Here is a 25,951-nt window from a genome sequence, read left to right as displayed (position 1 = left end):
TGGAGTTCTTGATACCATTTGAATATTCTGCAGTTTCCTCAAACTGAGGCTTCGCCATCTCCCTCCCTAAAGGCTCTCCTTCTGTCCCTAACTGTCTCCTTGTTAGCTATTCCACCGCCTCCAAAGGATGAAGCTTCAATACCTGGGAGATATTTTTAATGCATCTGCTTCCTTACCTTCTCTTATCAGGCCACAGGGTCATAAACCCTTAGAGCTGAAAGCGGGCTTCAAGATCCAGCTCTCATCTCATCTCTTGCCTCTGCTAAGTAAGCTGGGATATCCAGGAAGTCCCACTTTTAATAAGATAACTTGATCCATTCTTTGAATGACTGGCACTGATGGAAAGCCCTACCAAAACCTGTTTCTCAGGAATCCACCCTCATTGGTTAGAGTTCTTTCCAGTGTGATTATACAGAGTAAGGGTTACTTCTCCTGCCTCTTGACTGCCCTTCACAGAGAGAAGGCAGCAATGTGCCTCGTGACTCATTTTTCTTTGTTCCCTGGGATCAATATTCCCAGTTCCTTCATTTTTCATATAACATGGTTTCCAGATTTTTCATCATCCTGAGTGCCCATAGTTTTTGAGACATTTATTTAAGACCTTCTTCAAATATAAATAAGTAAGACCTTCTTCAAATGCTTCCAAAGCATCCAGAATTGGGGAAAATACTATCCATACAGTCTTATCGAAGCAGTCTATAAGAGAGATGAGATGTGACTCTAAACCCATGACCAGGTTTGCCTTTTTCACCGGTGTTGGCACCCACAGACTCATCTGGAGTTTGCTATAAACTAAAAGCCTCAGTTTCTTTTTTGTCTGAAAATCTGCTAAACTAGAATTCCTTTAAGTTATTTTTGTGCAGTTAATTTCTAAATCCAAATACTTACATTCATTTCTTCATCTCATGCATGTTGATTGATCTCAGGTTTTTGTATGCCTCTCATGCACTTTGTTCTTATAATGGCTTCTCCTCTTGTGCTGTATGCTCATCACAGGTCTTTCGTTTTATTAGATCTGGGTGATTCTTACAAATCCACATGAGTAGCCATGTTTAAATGTTAAATTATCCTCACTAATTTTTCGTATTCACTGCACTGTTGGGCAGACACGTAAGGACATAAGTCTAATTCATCGTCTGCTCCTCTATTGTTTTTCCCTAAGAATTACTAGAAATCCCTCCACTACTTCTTCCACATATGTCATAATTGTTGACTTTATCATCCCATTTCTTTCCATTTTAAAGTAACTTGAGCTTCAGTTCTCTTCAGCTGAGCTTGGCCCTGTGTGTCCCATCACCTTACTTCTGTATTTGGCCTAATAGACGGTACTGTAACCCTTGATCTTGAAAAGAGAAATCCTGTCCCCACTAACATCGTTTACTTTCATCTCCCTGCCTCCATGCTTTCCAAAGTTATCGCCTTCAAATGCAGGGAGAAATGAAAACACCACCTGTGTTCCCAGACTTTCTATTTCCTATCTAGGGCTTCAACATCACGAGAGATAAATCCCAGGTTCCTTCAGATGCTATAATGCAGCCCCATATGATTCAGCAGAAGTGGGTAGCAGTTGGGTTTGATTAGTCTTGGCAGACACTCTGTCACATCTCAGGAAAAGGCTCCAAGAGGACCACACACCTCCCAATTAGCCATGTCAAACTTGCATCTGGCTTTCTCTGTGTCCTTCAGTAGGAAGTCAACGCCACCCAGAGAGAGTAGCAGGATTTCCAACACCTGCTACCTCCTGTGAAAACTTATTTTTGTTCTGTAGATCAGAAGATACTGCTTCTTTGGAAGGGCTTGACTCATCCTCGATGGGCAGAACCCCAGGTTCCTATTGTCACCTCTTGGCATCGAGATTCTTCAATCATTCAGCAGCATGGGGGGATTGAAAGACAAATCAAAGGCAGATCCTGTTCTCAGGAATCTGCACTCCAAGAAGTGAGAGATGTGTATTAATAATAAGATAATTAATATTGCATTGTACTTCATGACGTAATATTAATTATTTTATTCTATCTCATTAAATCCACACAGCTACTTTATGAGGTAACCATACTTATCCTCATTTTACCCATCAGAAAACTGGGGCTTTGAGTTGGTCTGTCAGATAAGCTGCAGAGCTGAAACGTCAACTTTATCTTCTGAAGCCAACTGCCGTTCTTTTTTTTTTTTTTTTAAGATTTTATTTATTTATTTGACAGAGATTGCAAGAGAGGCAGGCAGAGAGAGAGGAGGAAGCAGGCTCCCTGCTGAGCAGAGAGTCCGATGCGGGGCTCGATCCCAGGACCCTGAGATCATGACCTGAGCTGAAGGCAGAGGCTTAACCCACTGAGCCACCCAGGCGCCCCTGCCCTTCTTTTTTTCACTACACTGCTGGAAGGAAAGGATCAGCAAAATATCAGGGAAGTTTTCTGAGAACCAGAAAAATGACAGCCTCTATTTCGGTTAATTTTCACAACAGTGCTACCATAGGTTAACATTATCCTCATTTTGTTGATGTAGAAATTGAAGGGATTGCCCTGATTCAGTAACTTGTCCAAGGTCACATAATAAGTAAATGGCTGGAGCACTTTTCAGGGCTGACTTTCTCTCCTCTGGATCTTGTTATCTCTTCCCACTAAGTTTAATTTTCATTCTCTTCTTCAGAATCTGTCTTACTTCTTCAGATTAGTTCCTTTGTCTCATGTAAGTAGAATGAAAAGAGTAGTTCTAGAAAACTGTGTCAGAAATGACTTTGTGTAAGAGAGAGAAGAGCTGTGGTTCTTACATTTTAAAGACTCACGGTCACATGAGAGGTTTCATATAAGGGTGTGGGTTATGCACACAGAATTGTGTCCCCAGAGATGGTCCCTGGGTTCAGTGACCTTTGGGTGGGGCTCAGGAGTCTGCATTTTCCAAATCTCTCAAGTGATTTTGTGGCAGATGGACCAGAAACTTGACTTTGACAACAAACAAAAATAAAACAAAAAATGAAAACATTAATGGAAAGTTTCTTTTCTTATTTTTCTCACCTTATATTATTTTCTCCCACTTACCAGACTTGGTTATTGATTTTAGGTCTGCACTGTTTCCTTTAAATTCATAGATTCCATTTTACTCCTTTCCTCTCCACATGCACTCTTAGCTTCATTATTTACACTGGACAGTGATACAAAGCATTGTTCTTTGTATACTGTTTTCAGCCAGGGGTATCAGCAAGCCCTCATTTTACACATAAGTGGGTCTCACTTCAGGTAAAAAGATGAATTACACATGTTCTGCAGACCGGTGGAAAGATAACCATTGATCACATTATCTGGTAATTATATTATGAGGAGTATAATGCTTACTCTTTGATGCTGGCCCTTGAAACTCTTCCTACCCACTCTCTATTTGCCACACTGTACATGCCTAGGCTCCTGTGAGAAAAATTCTCCGAGGATATAACCTTCAAGATGGCCTGGTTATTCCTATCCCTAATCTAGGAGGTATTCTGAAAGACTGGTAATGTGTAGCACTGAGGGGTCAACTCAGCCACCTTCAGCTGACACTGTGACATACAGAGAGCCAGCTGAAAGGACTTTTTTTTTTTTTTTGCTACCACGCAACAAAATCTTTATTAAAATTTTCAACAGGTTCAGCTATTACTGAAAGTGGAAATTTAATTTTTAAACTTAATTTGGGGCAAATGGCCATAATTCAGAGTAATGCCATCACTGGGGACTGTAAATGCAACACTGAAGGATTAATGGCCACCCTTTAGACAGAGGACCAAGTACAGGGTTTACGCTTTCTGGATGTTGTAGTCCGAAAGTATGTGGCCATCTTCCAGCTGCTTGCCTACAAAGATGAGCCTTGGCTGGCCAGGGGATGCCTTCTTTATCCTGGGTCTTGGCCTTCACATTCTCTATGGTATCAGTGGATTCCATCTCCAACATGATGGTCTTGCAGGTCAGGGTCTTCCTGAAGACCTGCATTTTGACTTACTAGTGACAAAGGTACTGTGAATTGCCAATTACATTGAGTAACCTCAATGCCAACACACTCCCCTCAGTAATGCCAGTCACCTCAGAAAGATTTCCACTTATTTTGTCGATCTGTTTGCTCTTTTGTTCTTTCTCAGCCACCAAAGCTATTTTAGTGGTCTACCCCTTCATCTCACATTTGCTCTCCCAGGCAGTGTCTTACCTCCTCACTTCTGGTTCTCTGCTCCCTTCAGTTTTTTAGGCATGTTGCCTCTGGCCCTATCCCAAAACAAACAGCAGGAATAAATCAATACTAACCACAACTCACAAGAGTCCTATGAACTATTATACTAAATTAAAAATATCCTGCATGGTATTCACAGCCCTTTATAGCCTCGCCCTGAGCTGTGAATTCAATATTTATTTTTTATCCAGTCTTAGTTTTAATTTATCTTGTCACTGACCCATGGTTTACTAGATTAAAATTCTTTCTAAACCCTTCTTTTGAGTACTCAGTTACTTCGGCCTCTTTGCTGTCACTTTGTGTGTATTTCTATGGGAGAATTATTACACTCTGTTTTAATAATTTGTGGTTTTTTGTTGTTTAGTCTTAGTCTATGTGCTCTAGACTAAGGAACTAGACTGAGTTCCTCAAAGTTGTCAGCCAGATCTTAAACATCTTTATATCTCAGATACAATGTCTACACCTAATAGGCATCTAGTAAATGCTTATTGAAAATTAATGAATGTAATGATGGATAGGTTGTTATGCTTAATTAACTGTTAATGTAAACACCTCTGATAATGCTTGCCACATAGTAGGCCTTTGATAATTCCTTTTTCCTGACCATGTGCTCTCTCTCTTTTTAATTTGGTCATTTTTAAAGGTGCCACTAGTTGAACAGCTTTTCCGCAAAGAGTTTGAACCATTTTTGAAGAAATGGTATCATACAATTGGATTAAGTGGTGATACCCAGTTGAAAATATCATTTCCAGAAGTTGTCAAAACCTATGACGTTATCATCAGTACAGCTCAGATCCTTGAAAACTCCCTTTCAAATTCAGAAAAAGGAGAAGATGATGGTGTCCAGTTTTCAGGTTGGTTTAAGTGTTTATTTTTAGAAAAAGAAGAATTAGTAATATTGATAGTGGTAACAGGGTATATTAGTTAAATAATTTTCAAAATGCTGATTTAAAATGATTATTTCTGATTTAGGGGCACTTGGGTGGCTCGGTGGGTTAAGTGTCTGACTCTTGTTCTCAGCTCAGGTCTTGGTCTCAGAGTCTTGAGTTCAAGCCCTGTGTTGGGCTCCATGCCGTGTGTGGAGCTTACTTAAAGAAAATAAAAGTAAAAATAAAAAGATTTATCTCTGATTTAGATTGTCTTTCATTGCTTAAGTTTTCATGAATTCTTCTATTTTCTTGGGGAAACACAAAAATTATGATACATTTTAATCAGATCACCTTATTTATATATGAATATGGTATTAAATCAAGCATTCACTGGACTTTCCATTTACTTTTCATTTCTAGGTACCAACAAGATATTTTCATACGCTAATGGAAACTGTTAGATATGCTATCTTTTCCATAGAATGAAATATAATCCTTTCTATTTTGTTGGGGAAGGGAAGAGAAAGTGAGAGAAAAGGAAAGAAGTATAAATAATCATTATAATAATTGTAATAATTAAATGCGATGTTAAAATAAGGCAAAATGATCTGTTTAAATGACATGGTTCTCATTTAACATTAAGAAAAAAACCCTCTTCAACTTTAAATGTTTCATTAAAGAACGAAAGTGTAATCCTGATTAATTTGGGGGAATAAGGCAAGGATTGAATTCCATCCTGTGACACTTTTACCTTTATAAACTTTCCAAAACTAATCTTTTAAGTAGGGATAATAACTAACAAGAACAGTTTCATAATTAATATACATGGACCTCTGGATGTAAAGGTGACTAACACAGTCACATTGCCCTCTTAAAAAGTGAGAGGTCTGCGCTAGGATTCTGCTCAAGAAAAGACATTCCCGTGGCATCTCAGTTTACTACCTTTAAGGTACTTTTTTTCACTCTACCTTGCTGGTATGGACAAATGAACCATTTGGATTTTCTTTTAAGACTTTTCCCTCATCATCATTGATGAATGCCATCACACCAACAAAGAAGCAGTCTATAATAACATCATGAGGCGTTACTCGAAACAGAAGTTGAAAAACAATCAACTCAGGAAAGAATGCAAACCAGTGATTCCCCTACCTCAGATACTAGGACTAACAGCTTCACCAGGTGTTGGAGTAGCCAAAAGGCAAGCTGAAGCCAAGGATCATATTTTAAAAGTAAGCCTTTAACTTTATGTAATACAACAACAGCAAACACAGCAACAACGACAGCACCCTAAAGCAAATGCCAGTGTTTCCTGGGCTTTTTGAGTAAGATTAGTCCAAGTGCCATGGAGTGCATAGAAGAAGGTATTCTATGATCGTTGATTAAGTGAAATCAGTATGTTTTTGCTAAGGTAAATATAGTCAGTCTTCTACAAAACAGTAATATGCCCTAATAAATTACTATGGTACAGAAAAATACCACAAAAATTATGGAGTACATATAGAATCCATGAAAAATTGAGACAAATGAAATACCTTATTTTAAATATCTACTCCTATCGTTAAACTTGATGATCCATTTGATAGAGAAATATGTACCATCTATGAAAATTTCTAATTTTCATAATACTCCATGAGTTTCAAAATTGCGTATTTTCTTCTGTGCCTTTTTTGTTCCGTGTGATTCTCAGATTCTGGGTAATTCAAATTAAATGAGAAACGGAGATATGAGAATCGCTAGTTGAGGCTGTACTATTTGTCAGCTGACCCCAAATGGTAACACCACATCAAGTACTATTGTTGATTTCAAGTGTTAAGTGAATTCAGAGTAACCTAAGGCAGAGTAGCTAAGGCAATTGCATTTATATATTAAGTCCTTTACTTGAAGTTGAATTCAGTAAAAATCATGTAAAACAGAAAGAGGCACAATTATTTGTTCCAAGATATAATTTATTATGGGATTAAGGACTAACACCACTCTAGATCCAGGCACATCTAGGCTTTCCCTAATCCTAGCCTTACGTTGTCCTCCTTATGTGTGGAAGAGGGTGGTAATCTAATCCAGGGATGTCAAGATGACCTTTAAATGTCTTATATAATGCGGTTATCTCATAGCTATTCTCTGCTAATCTCTGTAATTTGCTACACTGTTTCCATGTCAGTTTTTCCAGCTGGCAAATGGAATTTAAGGAATGAAAATAAATACACTTCCTTTTCTGGAATTATCCACCAAGATTTAGAAGACTTTTTTTTTTTAGTCCATCCAGATAAATGTATTGGTTAATCAGATCTACAGTAAAGCAATACTAAAATGCTATATTGAGTTAGTCATGGTCACTATTTGTTATATAAAAATAATTCTGCATTGAATCAGTTGAAAAGGAAAAGTAAATATTTGAATATTGGAAAAAATCTCTTTTCCAGATATGTGCTAATCTTGATGCATGTACCATTAAAACTGTGAAAGAAAATATTCATCAACTCAAAGACCAAATAAAAGAGCCATGCAAAAAGTTTGCAATTGCAGATGACACCAGAGAAGTATGTGCTTAAAATTTTATTAGATTTTTTGTTCTTTTGTTTTTTTATTATGTTCAATTAGCTAACATATATTAACATATATAACATATATCATTAGTTTTTGATGTAGTGTTCAACTAGTCATTATAATACCATACTCAACTGAAAGATGCACAGATTTTTTATACCAACCATATGAAGAATATTATCTTAAATTTTTTGCAAAATAAGTTACAGTTTTATTCTTTTTTTAGTTATGAGGCAACAAAACACTGCTGCAAATTCTATCTTCCAGCCTTCTTTTAGTTTTTCAGTTTATATGAAGAGAAGCTTGACTGCATGTGAGCCATAGGGGTGGGATGGAGAGGGTTGTATAGCTAAACTAGAGGAATTACTGTAGTTCATTTTATTCTTTTTATTTTCTGGGTGAATTCCAGCACTAGTTTTCTGATGTTTCACAGAGCCATTTTGTTGCTACCAGGTTACAGTTGGTAATGATAATGGGAATCCTACCTAATTTGCATATTTACTTTCTTAAGACAATACTGACATGGTAAAGAAGTAAAATATTTACTTTGATAGTGCTTTTGCAATGAGTATTTTCACTGATTATAAAAATCAACTGTGTTAGTTTGGACATTATGACCAGGATATTATGTCAATAGTTTCTTTTGTAAAATATAAAAAGCATGGTAAGTTTTTGCTCTATGTACTTGATAAGAAGTATAATCATTGAAAATCTACCTCAAAGGATATTAGGATTAAAATCATGAAATATGTATAGTAGACAATATTGTATTTGAAATGTAGTAGGCACTAACCCAATGTTCCTGACCAATCTCCATAGATCAATGTTTTGGAAATTCTAAAGATGACTACTATCTATTCCAGCTGAACCAGAACATTTGAATATTCTTGATTTTCCTTTACTTCTTATTACTTACTCAGTTTTACTTAAAAATTTAAAAGCATGTTTCTATTCATAATCATTTTTAAAAACCCCACAAAATCATCAGGATATGTTTTTGGTTTTTTTTTTTTAAGATTTTATTTATTTATTTGACAGAGAGAGATCACAAGTAGGCAGAGAGGCAGGCAGAGAGAGAGGGGGAAGCAGGCTCCCTGCTGAGCAGAGAGCCCGATGTGGGACTTGATCCCAGGACGCTGGGATCATGACCTTCAGGATATGTTTTTAAAAGAAGTTGCTGTCTTACTTTTTAACTGACTTATTTTGATACACTTTTTATTGAAGTATAATAGACATGCAGAAAAGTACAGCTTCATAGGTGTACAGATTGCTGAAATGTTATAAAATGAATATATCTGTATAATCAAAATCCAGATTAAGAGACAGAACATTTTCAGCACCCCCAAAACCCCTATGCCTCCTTCCAGTCGCCCATTCCCCAAGGATAACTACTATCCTGACTTCTAATACCAAAGATGGGTTTTGACTGACTCTGGACTTTACATGAAATCATATAGTATGCACTCTTATGTGTCTGGTTTCTTTTTTTTTTTTTTTAAACTCTATCTCTTAACCTTTTTTTAAAAAATTCCAGTTATTTAACATACAGTGTTATATTAGTTACAGGTATACAATATAGTGATTCAGCACTTCCATACATCACCTGATGCTCATTACAAGTCTACCTCTTAACTTTTTATTTTGGTAAAAATAATACTGAAACCAAATCTTCCAAAGAGAATGTTTCTTAAATTATATTGCAGGCTTTCCAAATATGGGGGCATTGCTTTAATATATATATTTTTAAATTACTATTAGCATTCAAGGTGCACATTATCCATTAATTTTATTTTTGTGAAATTTTTAGAATGGAAATTCTGGTAGCAGTACCTAGTGTTGGTGTATGTGTATGGCTTAAGGGTGGATTACTGATAAAAAATAAATGTACAAAGAGGTGATCAGAGATTAACTTGTTACTTTGTCCAGACAAAGATTCTGAATCAAATTTATTATAACATGGAAGTTATTTTAACAAAGATAATGTTATTTCTTTAACAATATAAGCATGTAAAAATAAGCATAATTTATTTTTAGGACCCATTTAAAGATAAACTTTTAGAAATAATGAACAAGATTCAAAGTTTTTGCCAAATGAATCCAATGCCAGATTTTGGAACTCAACCCTATGAACAATGGACCATTCAAATGGAAAAAAAAGGTAATTTGGGTTTTGACCTAACACTTAGTTTATTCCATGTTTATGCCAAGATTTCAGATGATATGTCATATATTCTCAACCAAACTGAAAGCAAATGGAATATCAAATGAAATTTCTGTGTTTGAAGTAGTATAAGGATGAACATGTTCTTTTTTTTTTTTTAAGGTTTTATTTATTTATTTGATAGACACACAGCAAGAGAAGGAACACAAGCAGGGGGAGTGGGAGAGGGAGAAGCAGGCTTCCTGCTGAGCAGGGAGCCCTATGCGGGGCTCGATTCGGGGCTTGATGCGGGGCTTGATCTCAGGACCCTGGGATCATGACCAGAGCCGAAGGCAGACGTTTAACGACTGAGCCACCCAGGTGCCCCAGTATGAACATGTTTCTAATTCTAATACCTCTAATGTGTGTTTCTAATACCTTATCTAAGGAAAGAAGCACCAATCTATCCATTTTCTCTTTATTTCCAGAGTCTTTCACTTATTGTATGTTTAACATGTTAAGATAAATATTATGTTTCTGTCTCCAAATGCAAACTCAACTGAAATGTTTTCCGTGTCATTCCTCTGAGTCGGCACAGATCAGGTCTGTGTTCTTGCTGATCCAGAACTCAGGTAGCCAGTCTAGGGGTTGGAAAACTTTCAGAGCTCAAGGCACATTTTGAGCCTTACCTTGGCCATCTCAAAAACAACATGAAGCCAATTTTGGAGTCAGTATCATAGACATATTCCAGTCCACATTACAATATTAAGAAGTGTGTTCTACCATGATTTCACTGTACATAACATATTCTTTCATAGCTGCACTAGAAGGAAATCGCAAAGAACGGGTTTGTGCAGAGCATTTGAGGAAGTACAACGAGGCCCTACAAATTAATGATACAATTCGAATGATTGATGCATATAATCACCTTGAAGCTTTCTATAATGATGAGAAAGAAAAGAAGTATGCAGTCCAAGAAGATGAGAGTGATGAGAGTGGTGAGGACGGAGATGGTGGTGGTGATGAAGACGAAGATGATGAAAAGAAACCTTTGAGCCTGGATAAGACAGATAGATTTCTCATGGATTTATTTTTCGGTAAGAATCAATGTTATGTTGATTGCGTACTCTGATGCATTTGCCTCTTGGTGTGAGCCCGCTGCTTCTCAAGAGCTCTCCGAAAGGCCCTCTTAAAATCATCTTTCATTCTGAAAGAGGAAATCCCACTCATACTGGGGCTCTTTCCCATGGGCTCAGATTAGCCATGAATTGTATAATCACAATCAGTCACTTGGTCATCTGGTTTTATTGTCAACAAGACTGCAATATATTTATTTACTAAGCTACCCTGATCATTAGATAGCACGAGATTAACAGTAGCTCAACTACATCTCAGTATCTCATCACATAAAATCTCCCACTGTAATTTATTCACGTTTTATAATTCAAACTAATTCTTTTTTAAAGAAAACAGGAGAATGTTGAAAAAGCTGGCTGGAAACCCAAAACATGAAAATGAAAAGCTGACCAAATTAAGAAACACCATTATGGAACAATATACAAGGACTGAGGAATCAGCCCGAGGAATAATTTTCACAAAAACACGACAGAGTGCATATGCCCTTTCCCAGTGGATTACTGAAAATAAAAAATTTGCAGAAGTAGGAGTCAAAGCCCATCATCTGATTGGAGCTGGACACAGCAGTGAGTTCAAGCCCATGACACAGGTGAAAACATCCTTCTGTATTTCTTTCGTTATGCTGAAGTTAATCCCAAATTGTTGTAGTCTTTTTTTCCATCAATTCTCTTGCCCCCTCCAAATAATTTTATAGAATGCTTATTCTTAAAATAAAACGTGAGTTGAGTAGCAATCTAATCTATGGCGTCTGATAAGCTTAGCTTTGTAAGGAGTCACTTTTTTTCACATACTTGGAGGAACTTTCGAAATTGAGTTTCCTTTGCAAAAATGATTGACATTTAAACTTAGTAACATAATGGAAAAATGGTTATGATATAATATCAAGTAGAAAAATCAAATCCCCACAAAAATATGTGCATTATAATTATAAAAATGTAGAATATGTTTGCATAGGATGAGATCTGTAAGGCAACTTGGAAAAATGAAGACATTTCATGTGTTAGAGATTTGGGACTATGAGTGATTTTCTTTTCCTTTCCTTTTTAAGATTTGTTTTATTTTGTTTTCATTTCGTTATACTACTTATCATGTGCACAGTAAAACCCATGGGAGAAAAAAAAGGCCCTTGTAGACATTACAAGTATGGCTTGTGAGAATAAAACGTTCTTTTAAAGTCATATTGACCTTGAGTCTTGCTGGACAAGGAGACACTCCAGTTATCTCATGGTCATCAAAATTCAGTCCATTGGAGCAAATTAAATCTGTTTTAATGTTTGCTGGGGAAAAACTTTTTTGAAAATTTACACTATAATGCTCAATACACTCTCTGCATGTACTCAGGTAAAGTTGCCTCGAAAATTTATGTCAGAGAAAGGACAGTTTACCTTGGATGAGGAGCTTACTTCCTCCTTTGTGATGAGAGCTAGTTTACTTAATTTGTTTCCTTTTTGCCCTAGCTTTCAGGGAGCTGACAGTCAAAACTGAAGCTCAGTCTCACTGCATCTGTGTTACTCCTTACAAATAGTACATCTATATTCTTCCACTCCTGTTTTTAAGTTTCTGTCATATTAACTTTAGTATTATGACTTTGGTTAAATATGGCCTCAGCTCCTCTTTGAAAAGAGGTGAGGTACAAAAGGAAAATATGTTGTCAAGTGACTTTTTGCTCTTTAGCCATTTCAGAGTTGGGGGCTACATGTCAAAATAAAACACACCCCTTCCTTACGCCCCACATCCTCCCCTTGTGAACAGTTGGACTTACTCATTGGGAGAGGGAGTCAACATTTACTTGAGATGATTTGAGGGACTAACTCTGTCTGAAACTCTCATGATTAAAGTTACTCTTTTTTATAAGATTTTATTTATTTATTTGATATATAGAGAGAGTGTGTGTGCACAAGTTGGGGAGTTGGAGTGGGGGAGCTGACGGAGAGGGAGAAGCAGACTCCCTGCAGAGCAAGGATTCTGACCTGAGCTGAAGACAGACACTTAACTGACTGAGCTGCCCAGGCACTCCTAAAGTTACTTTTTTTGAATAGCGCAGACATCTTCCGCTAAAATTCAAAGACTTGTGAACGCTTATTAGTGTACATGAGTGTGAGAGGGAGAAATTATCAGAGAAGACTGGAGAATTCTTCAGCTTTTAGGAGTCAAAAAGGATACATACTGCCTCTAAAAAGAAAGGGAAGAGGGTGGGAGAACACACTATTGGTCTGACCTGTTTATTTTTGTCTAATGTTTAATGTTTTGGAATAAAAGATAGCATAAATGTGCACCAGAGGCCAACTGGACCAACAGCTTTTATGAGTCTTAGAACAAAACCACACTGGCCCTATTGGGCTAGGTTTATGCTTACCCACTTCTCCTCTGCAAGGGCCAGAGTACTTTCATTTCTTTACTTACATTAAATTTCAAAATTCAGAGTTTTTAAAATTAATAAGTTATTAAAATTATGTTTTAATAATTTATTATTTCATTTTTATTTAATCTTCTCTTTGGACACATAATATATTTACCTCTTTCAGAATTAATAAGGTTCAGGGCACTGTTCTCCAGTCTTCTTGCTCCCTTCCTGGAGGCAGCCAACGTTTTCTGTTTCTCACATGTCCTTCCAGATGTATTTCATAGGTTTCCTGCTCGAGTGACTCTTACAGTGACCAGACGTGGCATAGAATGTGTGATTTTATCTGTGACTCAAAATTCAGTGATCTTTAAAAGTGTCACCGAATCTTATTTTCTGAATATTAAAGATTCTGAAGTTAATGTCGTAAAAAGCAAAGCCCATTCTAGTCTCTCATTGCCTTATCCTCTTTGCCACTGAAAACGTCTCCTTTTTCTTCCCTCCCAAGTCACCCATCAATTTATTTCCTTGGCATAAATGATGGTCTTCCCACTTCCAGACTGGATGATGGAAATATTTTTGTTATTGTGTGGTAATCCCAGATTGGAAATCAAATGTTGTCTCACCATCATGTCTTTGTTCAATGCCAAAAACAGATGGCAGTGAATCCGTGTATGATCTAATCCTTTGATTTGCACTGACCAGTTGCAATTTATTATTTCTTCTGCTAATTAGAAGATTTTAATGTGTTTTGCATCACAAAATTTAATTTATTAAACTGTTTCTACAGAATGAACAAAAAGAAGTCATTAGTAAATTCCGCACAGGAAAAATAAATCTGCTTATCGCTACCACAGTGGCAGAAGAAGGTCTGGATATTAAAGAATGTAACATCGTTATCCGTTATGGTCTCGTCACTAATGAAATAGCCATGGTCCAGGTACATTTAATACCTCCAATACATTAATTTTGGATTTTGTGGTGTGTGTGTGTTTTCTTTTAGCAAAACAGCACAAATAGTTTTGAAATATATCCATTCTCCTTCTAAAAGAGAAACCATTTTGCACCTTATGCAAATATCAAATCATTATATTGCACACCTGAAACTAATATAATGTTATATGTCAATTATACCTCAATTAAAAGAAAAAGAAACCTTGGAGAGCTTCATCCTACTGCCTTTTATGGTGTCTTTTAATTTATATGACAACAGATAACTTTTGTATTTCTAAACAACTCGGTTATTTTTGTGTCCCAAGACTCTTTAGAAACAGGACACTGGCCTGTCTGTAAGAGTTGAAAGAGGCCCCCTCATCCCTAGGATGTCTGAGAGCTCCCAGCTGGACCAGGAATTTGAAGTGCAGTGTCCCTAAAGTGTCTGACAAGTAATATGCACAAACCTTAGGGAGCTCTACTATTTCTGCATTTTCCTCCCTATTCTTGCAGTTTTTTTGTGTGTTTGGAATTTTTCATAATAACATGTTGGGAGAGGCAGAGTTATACATGCAAGACAGAAGTGAAATGTCCTAATTTCCGTTTAGTTTCACTTTTTCTCTATCTTAACCCACACTATCTTAACCATATAATTGTTACCTTTTGTTGAGTATGTATGGGTGTTCTACTGTTAATATAAATAATATTCTTCCTATAACATTAACTAAAAATCTTTTTTATTTTTTATTTTTTTTAATTTAATTTTATTTTTTCAGTGTTCCAAGATTCATTTTTTATGCATCACACCCAGGGCCCCATGCAATACTTGCCTCCTTAATACCCACACCAGGCTCACCCATCCCCCCCCACCTCCTTCCCCTCCAAAACCCTCAGTTTGTTTCTCAGAGTCCACAGTTTCTCATGGTTAGTCTCCCCCTCCGATTTCCCCCAATTTATTTTTCCTTTCCTTGCCCTAATGTCCTCCATGTTATTCCTCATGCTTCACAAGTAAGTGAAACCATATGATAATTGACTTTCTCTGCTTGACTTATTTCACTCAGCATAATTTCCTCTAGACCCATCCATGTTGAGACAAAATTTGGGTATTCATCCTTTCTGATGGAGGCGTAATATTCCATTGTCTATATGGACCATATCTTCTTTATCCATTCGTCTGTTGAAGAGCATCTTGGCTCTTTCCACAGTTTGGCGACTGTGGCCATTGCTGCTATGAACATTGGGGTACAGATGGCCCTTCTTTTCACTGCATCTGTATCTTTGAGGTAAATACCCAGTAGTGCAATTGCATGGTCACAGGGTAGCTCTATTTTAAATTTCTTAAGGAATCACCACACTGTTTTCCAAAGTGGCTGCACCAACTTGCATTCCCACCAACAGCGTAAGAGCGTTCCCCTTTTGCCATATCCTCTCCAACACTTGTTGTTTCTTTTCTTGTTAATTTTGGCCATTCTAACTGGTATAAGGTGGTATCTCAATGTGGTTTTGATTTGAATCTCCCTGATGGCTAATGATGATGAACATTTTTTCATGTGTCTGTTAGCCATTTTTATGTCTTCTTTAGAGAAGTGTCTGTTCATGTCTTCTGCTCATTTTTTGACTTGATTATCTCTTTTTTATGTGCTGAGTTTGAGGAGTTCTTTATAGATCTTGGATATCAGCTCTTTGTCTGTAGTGTCATTTGCGAATATCTTCTCCCATTCTGTGTGTTCCCTCTTTGTTTCGTTGTCTGTTTCCTTTGCTGTGCAGAAGCTTTTTATCTTGATGGAGTCTCAAAAGTTCATTTTCACTTTTGTTTCCTTTGCTTTGGAGACATGTCTTGAAAGAAGTTACCATGGCCACTGTCAAAGAGTTCTCCTCTAGTATTTTGATAGATTCCTGCCTCATGTTGAGGTCTTTTATCTTAAAGTCTCTTTTTAAAATACATTAAATTGTACCTTGGCATGGAAGACAAGTCATAGAAGACTAAGATAACCAGATAACCACCAAATTAGGAAATAATTGTATTTCAAGAGTTAGCTTGTTCGCAGTTTATTACACTGAATGCATTTTTATACAGATAATATTATAGTTGGTAGTTAGGTTCCTGGGCCAAGCCACAATATTTTCTGTTACTCAAAATGTTCCTAAGTATCAATTTCTAAAGGGTACTATAGAAATTTATCACTATGATAAATTTCCATGTTTTCATGGGCAAAGGTGCTCAAAATTCAGCGTAGATATCAGGAACAGAACTGTATTCTCAACAGCCATGGTGTCAAGGTCAGAGATATCCATTCCTCCTACCAGGCTGGAGGAGTGTCTCCCTATTGCAAGTCAATGATGTTGGTGCCCTCATTGAAAGAAGGTTTCCAGGAACAAAAAGTGTGGACAGGATGGTCTTGTATAATTGAAGGTCTTGAGGGTTGGTGTGGTAACCTAACCATCATTGCTCTAGAACATTGTTCATTAAAGTGCATTTTGAATTTCAAAGAAACGGCTTATAAAAAATGGATAACTAACTAACTTTACTGAGAATAGAGAAATTACTTGAAGACTGGCACGTGGGGCAATAAATACCATTCCAGGCCAAAAATGAGAGTGTTCAGAGAAAAGCATAACCCTTCATTTACTTGATTTCTTTATGTTCTCAGGCCCGTGGTCGAGCCAGAGCTGATGAGAGCACCTACGTCCTGGTTGCTAACAGTAACTCAGGAGTTATTGAACGTGAGATAGTTAATGATTTCCGAGAGAAAATGATGTATAAAGCTATAGACCATGTTCAAAATATGAATCCAGAGGAGTATGCTCATAAGGTATTGTTATTGGCCCTCTCTGAATTTATTTTTTACTTTAAAGTGGCTGCATGTTGTTGACATTGATAGCTTTGTGGCTAAGTCTCAAGACAGAAATTATGCTGAATTTTAGTTCCAGTTGGGATGAGCTGTGCTTAGTCCAGTTTCACATACAAAGAATCAAGATCTATGATGGGCAGAAATTGTCAGGCTGCTGTTCCAGTGAAACCAACCATAAACTTTGATGATATAAATTTAGTCTGACCTTGATCAGAAAGACTAGTACATCTCACTCATTGAAGGCAACCTGGTAATTTTGGTTTGACTCAATCTGTTTGTACAGGCACAAGTTTTTCATTCCAGAAATATTTATGAAGTGCCTACTGTGTGCCAGGCAATGTTCTAGAGAGAGAACTTGGTAACAAATAACACATATAGACCCTTGCCGCATGAGGCTTATAGTTTATAGTACACATAATGAGATTTGAGGAGGAGAAACAAGAAAAAAAATGAAGCAGGAAATGCATCACATAAGAGTAAATGCTACAGAATTAGAATAAGACAATATGAAACAAGTTTTTTGATGAATACTCTATAGATTGGGTATTTGGGGAAAGTCTCTTAGAAGGAGAGACATTGAGGCTAGATCTGAATGATAAGAAAATACATAATATGTCATCGGCTGCATCTCACTTTACTAATGTAGAGTCATTTGAGCTGCAAGAGGAATGTAGTGAGGGAAGAATGCATTTCTACAATATTTCAGGAAATCCCCCATACCACTGAATTAAAGACTGTAACTACTATAATAGCAAACAATCCATTTAGAAGAAAATTCACACCCTTGCATATGGGTGTGAATGTTAGTTTCTTAACATTGGAATTGGCTCTACCCTAAATAGAGTTTCACGAAAGGGATGCTTTTAAATTGGTGTGCATTGCTATAACCAACTCCAAGGTTTCCTGGCCAGGTTTCTACACAAACTTATATTTTAAAACCCCTTTAAATATAAGGCAAACCAAACAGTTGGTAATGTCAAATCAAACATCTGTGGCCAAATAATGTCGCTGGAAAGTTAATCAAGTGGATATTTTCAGAGATTGATCTTTCGAGACCAAGTGTTTTGGATATACTCTAGGCCATCTCCAGAGTTTATGGGTCAATATTTTCCAGCTTATGTCTACAATAAGATACAGTCTCATTGGGGGCCCCAAATCACCTACCTTCTTAGGTTTCCTTTGGCTAAGAGACCTGCCCTCCAAAAGCTACTCCAGGCTGACAGACTGAGAGCAGGGATGGCAATGATGCAGGGGCACATTCCACTACTAATCTGTGTGGCTCCCTAGGCAGACATTGCTGCAGTAGACTTCGCTACTAGGTCCCAGCACATCCTTCTTCTGAGTTAAGAATCCTTCTCAACACAATTTTCAGGCAGCTGCTAATAAATGGTGAGCACTGACACCGAAGATGAGGTCTGTTTTCCATGTCATATACAGAATTTGTATCTAACCAAAAGCCTCTAAACCAGACTTCTAGAAATAATGTGAAGACTTGAAGCATTTTCCCTAACAATGACTCAGCAAATTTTCCCATGTCATTATGTTTTATTTAGACTTTGACTGACTGCCGCTGTGCCTCCTATATATTTCTTAAGTTTTGTAATATTTTTTTGCCCCTCTGATTGTTTCATATTCTTTACTATTTTGGAACTAATCCTTTAGTTCCTGGTGTCCTGGTTGCATACCCATATATTAACCTTAGATTTATTTTTATTTTTCCTGTCAAACCTATAGGTGTTCTTTGATTGCCCTCCATGTATGTGGTACTATGTCAAATCATCTTTTATCAGCCCACCGAATTATAAATATCTTATAAGAACAACCTACTTAAACTTTTAGGAAACAGAATACTTTAATCTTTTACATTGCTATCATTTACAGGACATTAGTCTTTGTACTTATCCGATTAAATTATCATATGACCCATGGGTTGTTCACAAGGTTTAGTTCTCTTTTTTGTATTAAATATGGCTATCTTGAATCAAAGCCTAAAACAGAGGTGAGAGCCAGGCATAGACCATTCAGCTTTGTTCATCACCACTGATAGTTTACGTTTACTAAAACTTCCCCCTCAGTCTTCAGGATGGCTTCCTCCAGAATTTAATATAAATTTGCCATCTGAGAGAGGTTCGGTTTGGAGGTAAATTACTTAAGAACCAGATTTTCCTACTTTGAATTTGTATACATGTGAGAACTGGCCAGTGTCTATCTCAAGTTTTGTGTCTCTGCGTTGTTTCTGCTATGAAATAAATTGTGCCACTAACCACACAGCCTTGAACACAGGGGTTTAAGGACATACTCTCATAAAAAAACGTGGACTATCTAGATCCTATATGATAGCTCCATGATGTGAGGAAGGCAAGACTCTTCTCTTTCTCTCTTCTCTGCCCTTTTAGTATTTGGTTTCCATCATCCAGGTCAAAGATAGTTTTTTGAATTTCAACTGTCATATGCTCATTTTAGTCAGGAAGAAGGAAGAAGATGGAAAAGGTAAAAAGTGCAAATGACAGCTATCTGATACTTAAGGAGCCTTTCTGGAAATTCTGTTCAACATCTTATGTCTCGTTGATTACCAGCTTGGAAATGTAGTCATTTAGCTAGCATATTTCCACCCAGGATGCAATTATAGTTCTGTTCCCAGGAAGAATGGACACTGGGTGGGAAACTAGTAGTTTCTGCCATAAATATGTAAAGAAGAGATTGACTAAGATAGCAAAGGGTCTAGAAATTATAATATGTGAGAAAAGCTTAAAGAAACTGGGAGGCTTATCACAGGTAAGAGAAGACTATTGGTAATGTAATAGCAGTGTTCGTTCTTCAAAGAGATTCCATGTAAGAGAAGGTTTAGACTTATTTTATGGAACAGAATTAAAACTAATGGTAAGGGAGAGAGTTTAGAGGGCAAGTTCTTATTTTATTTTATTTTTTTTTTTTGTGGAATATTGCTAAGGATTTTCTCACAATAGAACTTGTTTAAAATGGAAGAGGTTGTTTTCAGAACACTTGAGGGTTCCACATTTCCTCGATCGCAGGGAAGGATTATATGCGAAATTCTTTGGGGGAAATCACCTCATTATTTTTATTTCTAGACTATGGCCAAGTGTACATTTTCATAACTATCTAAGATCTCTGAATTCCAGGAGAATTACTTCAGTCAAACTGTGAAAAAAAAGAAACACTTTTTTTTTTTCTCTTCTCAATGCAGATTTTGGAATTACAGATGCAAAGTATAATGGAAAAGAAAATGAAAATCAAGAGAAGTATTGCAAAGTGCTACAAGAAAAACCCATCTTTAATAAACTTCCTCTGCAAGAATTGTGGCGAGCTAGCCTGCTCTGGAGAAGATATCCACGTCATAGAGAAGATGCACCACGTCAACATGACACCAGTATTCAAGTAAGTCCAGGAAGACTCCATTTAGGTTTCTCTGTAAGAGGTGAAGTAGGTTATATTGTGAATGTTCTTCCAAAATAGGACAAATGAGACTTATTATTTTTCAGAACTTCCCTTATATTAGCCCCCACATTACATCCCTATTTCAAATGTCATTTTTTTTTCAAATATTGCACTGGGGCAGGGAGGGAGACGTGTAAGACCCAAAGCCATTTTGATCCAAGGCACATTAGTTTGGTGTATACTCATATGTGTTCTCACAATTTTGGACAACTTAAATTTCATTAGAATAATCGACCGACTTGGAAGAAGACACCAAAGGCAACATGACCCTTGAGAGGGGTGTGTAAAAGGGGGCATCTGCTGATGATCTGCAGGGGCAGAAGGAGAGAAGGAATAAAACGTGGGATACGCATGCCTGTAGATGACCTTCAGGTCCAACAGCATGCACCCATAGGCTGCATATTTGTCTATTGCAAATTCTCAGAGGTTTTTTGTTTTGTTTTGTTTTGCTTTTTTTACTTCTTGATAATTTTAGAGAACTCTACACTGTGAGAGAAAACAAAGCCCTACAAAAGAAATTTGTAGACTATCAAACAAACAGCGAGATTATCTGCAAAAAATGTGGCCAAGTGAGTAAATTGCTGTGGATTTATTTTTATTTTGGCCTAAAGGAATTCTTAATTGAATGTGCATTTAATTTTTCCTCTCACTGTCTTTTGTTTTTCAGGCTTGGGGGACGATGATGGTGCACAAAGGCTTAGATTTGCCTTGTCTCAAAATAAAGAATTTTGTAGTGGTTTTCAAAAATAATATGCTAAAGAAACAGTACAAAAAGTGGGTAGAATTACCTATCACATTTCCTGATCTTGACTATACACAATATTGTTTGTTTAGTGATGAAGATTGACGTTTGATTTGAGAACCTTTAAAAATATTATCAACTTAATATTTAATATGATACTGATTAATATTTTTACTACTCCAGAACTGATATGAGTATTAATAAAATCATTGCTTTACTCTGCATTGAGCTGTGTAGAGGAAGACAATATAATGTACTTTCAAGTATCTATCTTGTGGATGGGCAGGGGTAAAGAATACCCACCAGTAATACTCATTAGTGTGGAGCATTATGGTATGTGGAAAGAATGCTGGAGCATAAATGAAGATCCAACGTATCACTATCAGTCCTGTCATTGATCTTCAAAATAAAATTAACCAAATCAGTTCATCTTTCTGAACCAGTGTCCTTATTGGTGAAATGGTTATATTATTATTTACCTTGGCTTTTATTAGTTTTCTATTGCTACACAACAAATTACCACAAACTTAGTGGCTTAAAACAACAGCCCTTTATTGTTGCACATGTTCCGTAGGTCAGAGGCCTGGACAGGGTCCTTTGCACAGGATCTCAGAAGGCTGAAATCAAGTTGTGGGGCATGTAATGTTTTCATCTGGACACTGGGTGAAGAATCACTTCCAAGCTCTCTCAGGCTGTTGGCTGTCATTTCCTTTTCTTCTTAGCTGTCCACTGGGGATCACTCTGAACAACTAGGGCTGCCTTCACCATATGGTCTGCTCACAGGACCTTTTCTAGCACAACTACTTGCTTCTTCAAAGTCAGCAGGACAATCTCTCTTCTGTGTGCTAAGATAAAATCTTAACTGTAATCACAGGAGTGACTATCTCATATTTATAGGTCCTGCCCACACTCAAAGTGAGGGGATTTTGAGGGCATATACATCAACAGGCAGAAATCTTGAAGGCCATCTTAGCATTCTGCCTCACACACCACTTGTCCAGCTTTTGTGAGTAAGTGATAGATGTGTATATACGAAAGCACTTTGAAAAATGTGAAGAACCATAAAAGGGGAGGTATTATGAAGCAGCAGCATCACGTAGCTTAAGGTTTATTTTTCAGCTTTCCTTCCATGAACATAACACTATGCTCGAGGAAGATTGCCTGTGTTAGTGGAGATGTCTAGTGCTTACCCAAGATTTAGCAAGTAGCAGATATTATGAGAATAAAAAGAAAAGATCTACCTCTACTTGTCCCTAACCCCAGGTAGAAGGGTAAGCTCTCTATGCTGTGATATTTTCAGTTTTTCCCAAATAATTATGGCCATTTGGAGAGGGATACAGGGCCCAGCCTTCAGAACATTCTCCCAGTAGACAAGCAGCCTCTTTTAGCATGAAGACCCCCATGACTGACACAGAGCCACAACTGACCATTTTAACCCACACTTATTCGGATGGTCTGCCGCATGGAAAGTGTTACCTCCTACGCCTAAAGAGAAACAAAATGTTGGAGGGAGTGAAAGGAAAATTCTTCTGTGGTTTTGATGGATTTGTTAAATTCAGTCTAACATTAGCTTTTGTTGATAAGAACCAAGCAAAGATGAATATCAACCAATCAGAGCTCTTGGGAATGCAAGAGGACAAAAGAAGATTGTGGTTTTCTTAAAATAATTCTAAAAACTCCAGCTGACTCCATTTAAAGTATTGCTGTCTTCTAGAACATTTTGGAAACTATGCAGAAAACCAAATGCATAAAATAGCTAAATGTACTACTGTAACATATGTAGACTGTTTTTGAGGTGTCAACAAATATCAGGTTTTTTCATCTGTGTTTTCCAGTAATTTTTTTTTAAATAAAGAAGTGTTATTTCTACCTCAAAGTTTTAAAATACATGTTTCAAATAATATAAAACTTAACATGTGACGATACCTGAAAACTCAAACTGTGGTACAGGAAATAATTGCAGCATTTTTTATTGAGCGTCACTGAACAGTTTAATACTTCTAATATTCAGGGATGATTTACAGAATATGCTCATGAAATACTGACATCAGCTTGGAGTTGTAAGGTCTAGTTTTAGTCCCTACAAAACCTTCCGTTGGTTGGCGCACTTTGGGCAACTCAACTCACACAGGTCCTGTGTTTCTTTTCCCGGAAAATGAGCAGTTGGATTAAGTGGTGTCAAAAGTCCCTTCCAACTTCAGCATCACCCTGGTCCATGCTTCTGGCTCCCTGGCTGCTTTCATTTGAAGGCCTTGTCTAATGACTTCTGGTAATATCAGCCATGGGCTAAATACCTGTCAAGCACATCACACATTCGAAAGTAGCTCGTATCTGCTAAAGGGCATTGCAGGGGTCTCCCAGGACAGGTATGTTGGTTGGGGTCATGCATTTCAAGGCAGGTTTGAAAAGCCTAGAAGTGTCAGGAAATTTTAGAACAACAGACATTTCCAGGCCAGTAGACCATTGGCCAACCTTGGGGATGGGAGATTGTAAAGGTTTTATACCAAGAGTTTGAGGTCATGGCAGGCCATATGAAATTAAAACACAATAATTTACAGTTTATATAGACATCTTGCATGTAAAGCTTTGAGGCAGTATCTAAATGAGTAAGAAGTGGTTTTCCAAAAGACTGTGAGTGCATGTCACAAGCAGATGTTGAAAGCATAAAACATTGTAAGAGAGGAGAATATTTTTCCATCTGTAAATTAATATATCAGAGTGTTAGGCCTGAGGGAAAAGAAGACTTCTGGTGGTGTTTTCAATTCAGTTGAACATAAAGCCAAAGAGGATTGAAAGTTTCCCATCATTGTTGCCTTTCAGATGGGAAAAACTCGAACACACTTACATGCTTATGGTTAAGAACAATAAAGAGTGAGAAAATAGTAGCAATGTTCAACCCGAGTAAAGTGCTTATTGGTATTTGTTTTGTATATTATATAGTATCTCTGTATTTTTTTTTAAGATTTGATTTATTTGACAGATATCACAAGTAGGCAGAGAGAGAGAGGGAAACGGGCTCCCTACTGAGCAGAGAGCCGTATGCAGGGCCTGATCCCAGGACCCTGGGATCATGACCTGAGTCGAAGGCAGAGGCTTAACCCACTGAGCCACCCGCTGAGCCACCATTATCTCTGTATTATTGATGTTTCCTGCCCAGTGATGTTGCCACAGTCATCTTCTGGGCACCTGATCCTTTCTCAACAGTGTATCTTTACACATGGTTGGAAGCCTTTCTTTGCCTTCTTTCCAGCAGACATCCTTTATGTTCCTCAAAGATGAAACCTGTATGACACTTCCCAGAATCCAGCACAGTTCGCATTTTTAGAATTAGAATGGAGAGAACATGCAGGGGAAGTAACTTTATTCACCCTGAGCATAACAAAGTACTTATTTCCAAAATCTGATAAATGATTACATTAGTCAAAGCAAGAAAGAAAAAGACAATTATTTTATTTCCTTCAAAGAGTTATGAAGTTAATTTGAGATCACTATAAGCTTCTTCGGTTTCTCCCAGTTTGTGAATTTCTCCTTTATTTCTCACACTAGATATACAATTTTTCATCTTTGTTTTTATGGGGAGAGCCTGGACTGAGACATAATTGGGTTTGGGTCCTTGGTAGGTTTGTGACTTGAGCAGGTCACTTAATCTATCTGAGACTATAGGGAATTAATATCAGCCTTGAGGGATTGCCATAAGAATTTGCATATTGCCTGGAACATACCTATCATTTGGCAATTAGTAGGAATTAATGTTTAGACCAGAAAAGCAACAGCAGTTGTAATAGAGCAGCTGTAAGCATAGCATAAAAATAGTCAACTTTAGACCTATGTTTGATATTAAATAGGATACATACATTTAGCCTAGAGGGCTTATCCCAAGAAGTGATGGCTGTAATGAATCAAGATGGCTATGAATATGCTATTCTGTGTCAATAGAAGGAAGATTTAATGTCCAGACTATGGGCAGGGCAAAAAAATAGTATCAATGTAAATAAAAAGATCATCATGTATTTACTAAGTGGTTATGGGACTTAACTAGGTCTATTATGTAGATATAATTTTAATTAGATTCTGTCTTTACCTTAAAGAATGATGTGATAATGTTGTTATACTGACCTGGTCAACAACTGCATGAAAAAGAGTGAGAGAGAGATAGAGAGAGGGAGAGAGATTGGGTTGTAGGATATCGAGTAATTTTTGTCTCACACAAATGGTGATTGTCTTTTATTTGTTCCTAAATCATTAAACTTTTTACTCAGGTCATAGGTTAGAAAATAGGAAATAGAGATGGAAAGCATTGCAGACATTTTTTTGGTAATTAGATGTTTTCCACATGGATGTATTACCAAATTCCTCTTTACATGAAATTAATCATCCCATAAGCATCTCATTTGAAGAAGAAATTGGCTGTGAGCCCTATTAGTTCATAAATTTTAAATCCAAATTAAAGGCCAAATCCTACATGGGGCCTTGGGAAAAGAAACAGGCTTACAGGAAGTAATATTTAACCATGCAGTTGTTAGAATATATTTGGGGCACTATTTCACTTGAATATATTTGACGAGGTATATTATTTTTTTTACATACTGATTTCATAAATGGCCTTGATGTTGACACTTACAAAAGAAATGTAGGTGTTTAATTCGGTCGTGTACATAAAATAATACTGAACCAAAGAGGAGCATTTTTTTCAACTTAAATATTTCCTTCAAACCCTGTCTTCGGTTGTCTCTTATTAATGTGTTTGCA

At 37.0% G+C, this 25,951-nt stretch overlaps 1 protein-coding gene across 1 annotated transcript in view; it reads left to right on the top strand.

Annotated features, from left to right (window-relative positions):
- Nucleotides 1–21,715, top strand: part of LOC111140996 (interferon induced with helicase C domain 1) — a 55,315-nt gene extending 33,600 nt beyond the window's left edge. Inside the window, exons 6-16 of the mRNA XM_022493302.1 lie at nt 4,832–5,042; nt 6,069–6,286; nt 7,478–7,594; nt 9,636–9,759; nt 10,560–10,838; nt 11,208–11,467; nt 14,010–14,159; nt 16,804–16,965; nt 20,210–20,400; nt 20,936–21,029; nt 21,128–21,715. Of these exons, the coding sequence (XP_022349010.1) occupies nt 4,832–5,042; nt 6,069–6,286; nt 7,478–7,594; nt 9,636–9,759; nt 10,560–10,838; nt 11,208–11,467; nt 14,010–14,159; nt 16,804–16,965; nt 20,210–20,400; nt 20,936–21,029; nt 21,128–21,307 (1,986 nt within the window). The 3' untranslated portion in view covers nt 21,308–21,715. The remainder of the gene's footprint in view (nt 1–4,831; nt 5,043–6,068; nt 6,287–7,477; nt 7,595–9,635; nt 9,760–10,559; nt 10,839–11,207; nt 11,468–14,009; nt 14,160–16,803; nt 16,966–20,209; nt 20,401–20,935; nt 21,030–21,127) is intronic.
- Nucleotides 21,716–25,951: the final 4,236 nt, after the last annotated feature.

The sequence above is a fragment of the Enhydra lutris genome, unplaced genomic scaffold (assembly GCF_002288905.1).
Source record: "Enhydra lutris kenyoni isolate GAN:26980312 unplaced genomic scaffold, ASM228890v2 scaffoldscaffold1, whole genome shotgun sequence".
Taxonomy (NCBI): Eukaryota; Metazoa; Chordata; class Mammalia; order Carnivora; family Mustelidae; genus Enhydra; species Enhydra lutris.
Note: the sequence above shows the minus strand (reverse complement) of the source record. Positions and strands in the feature narration are given on the sequence as shown.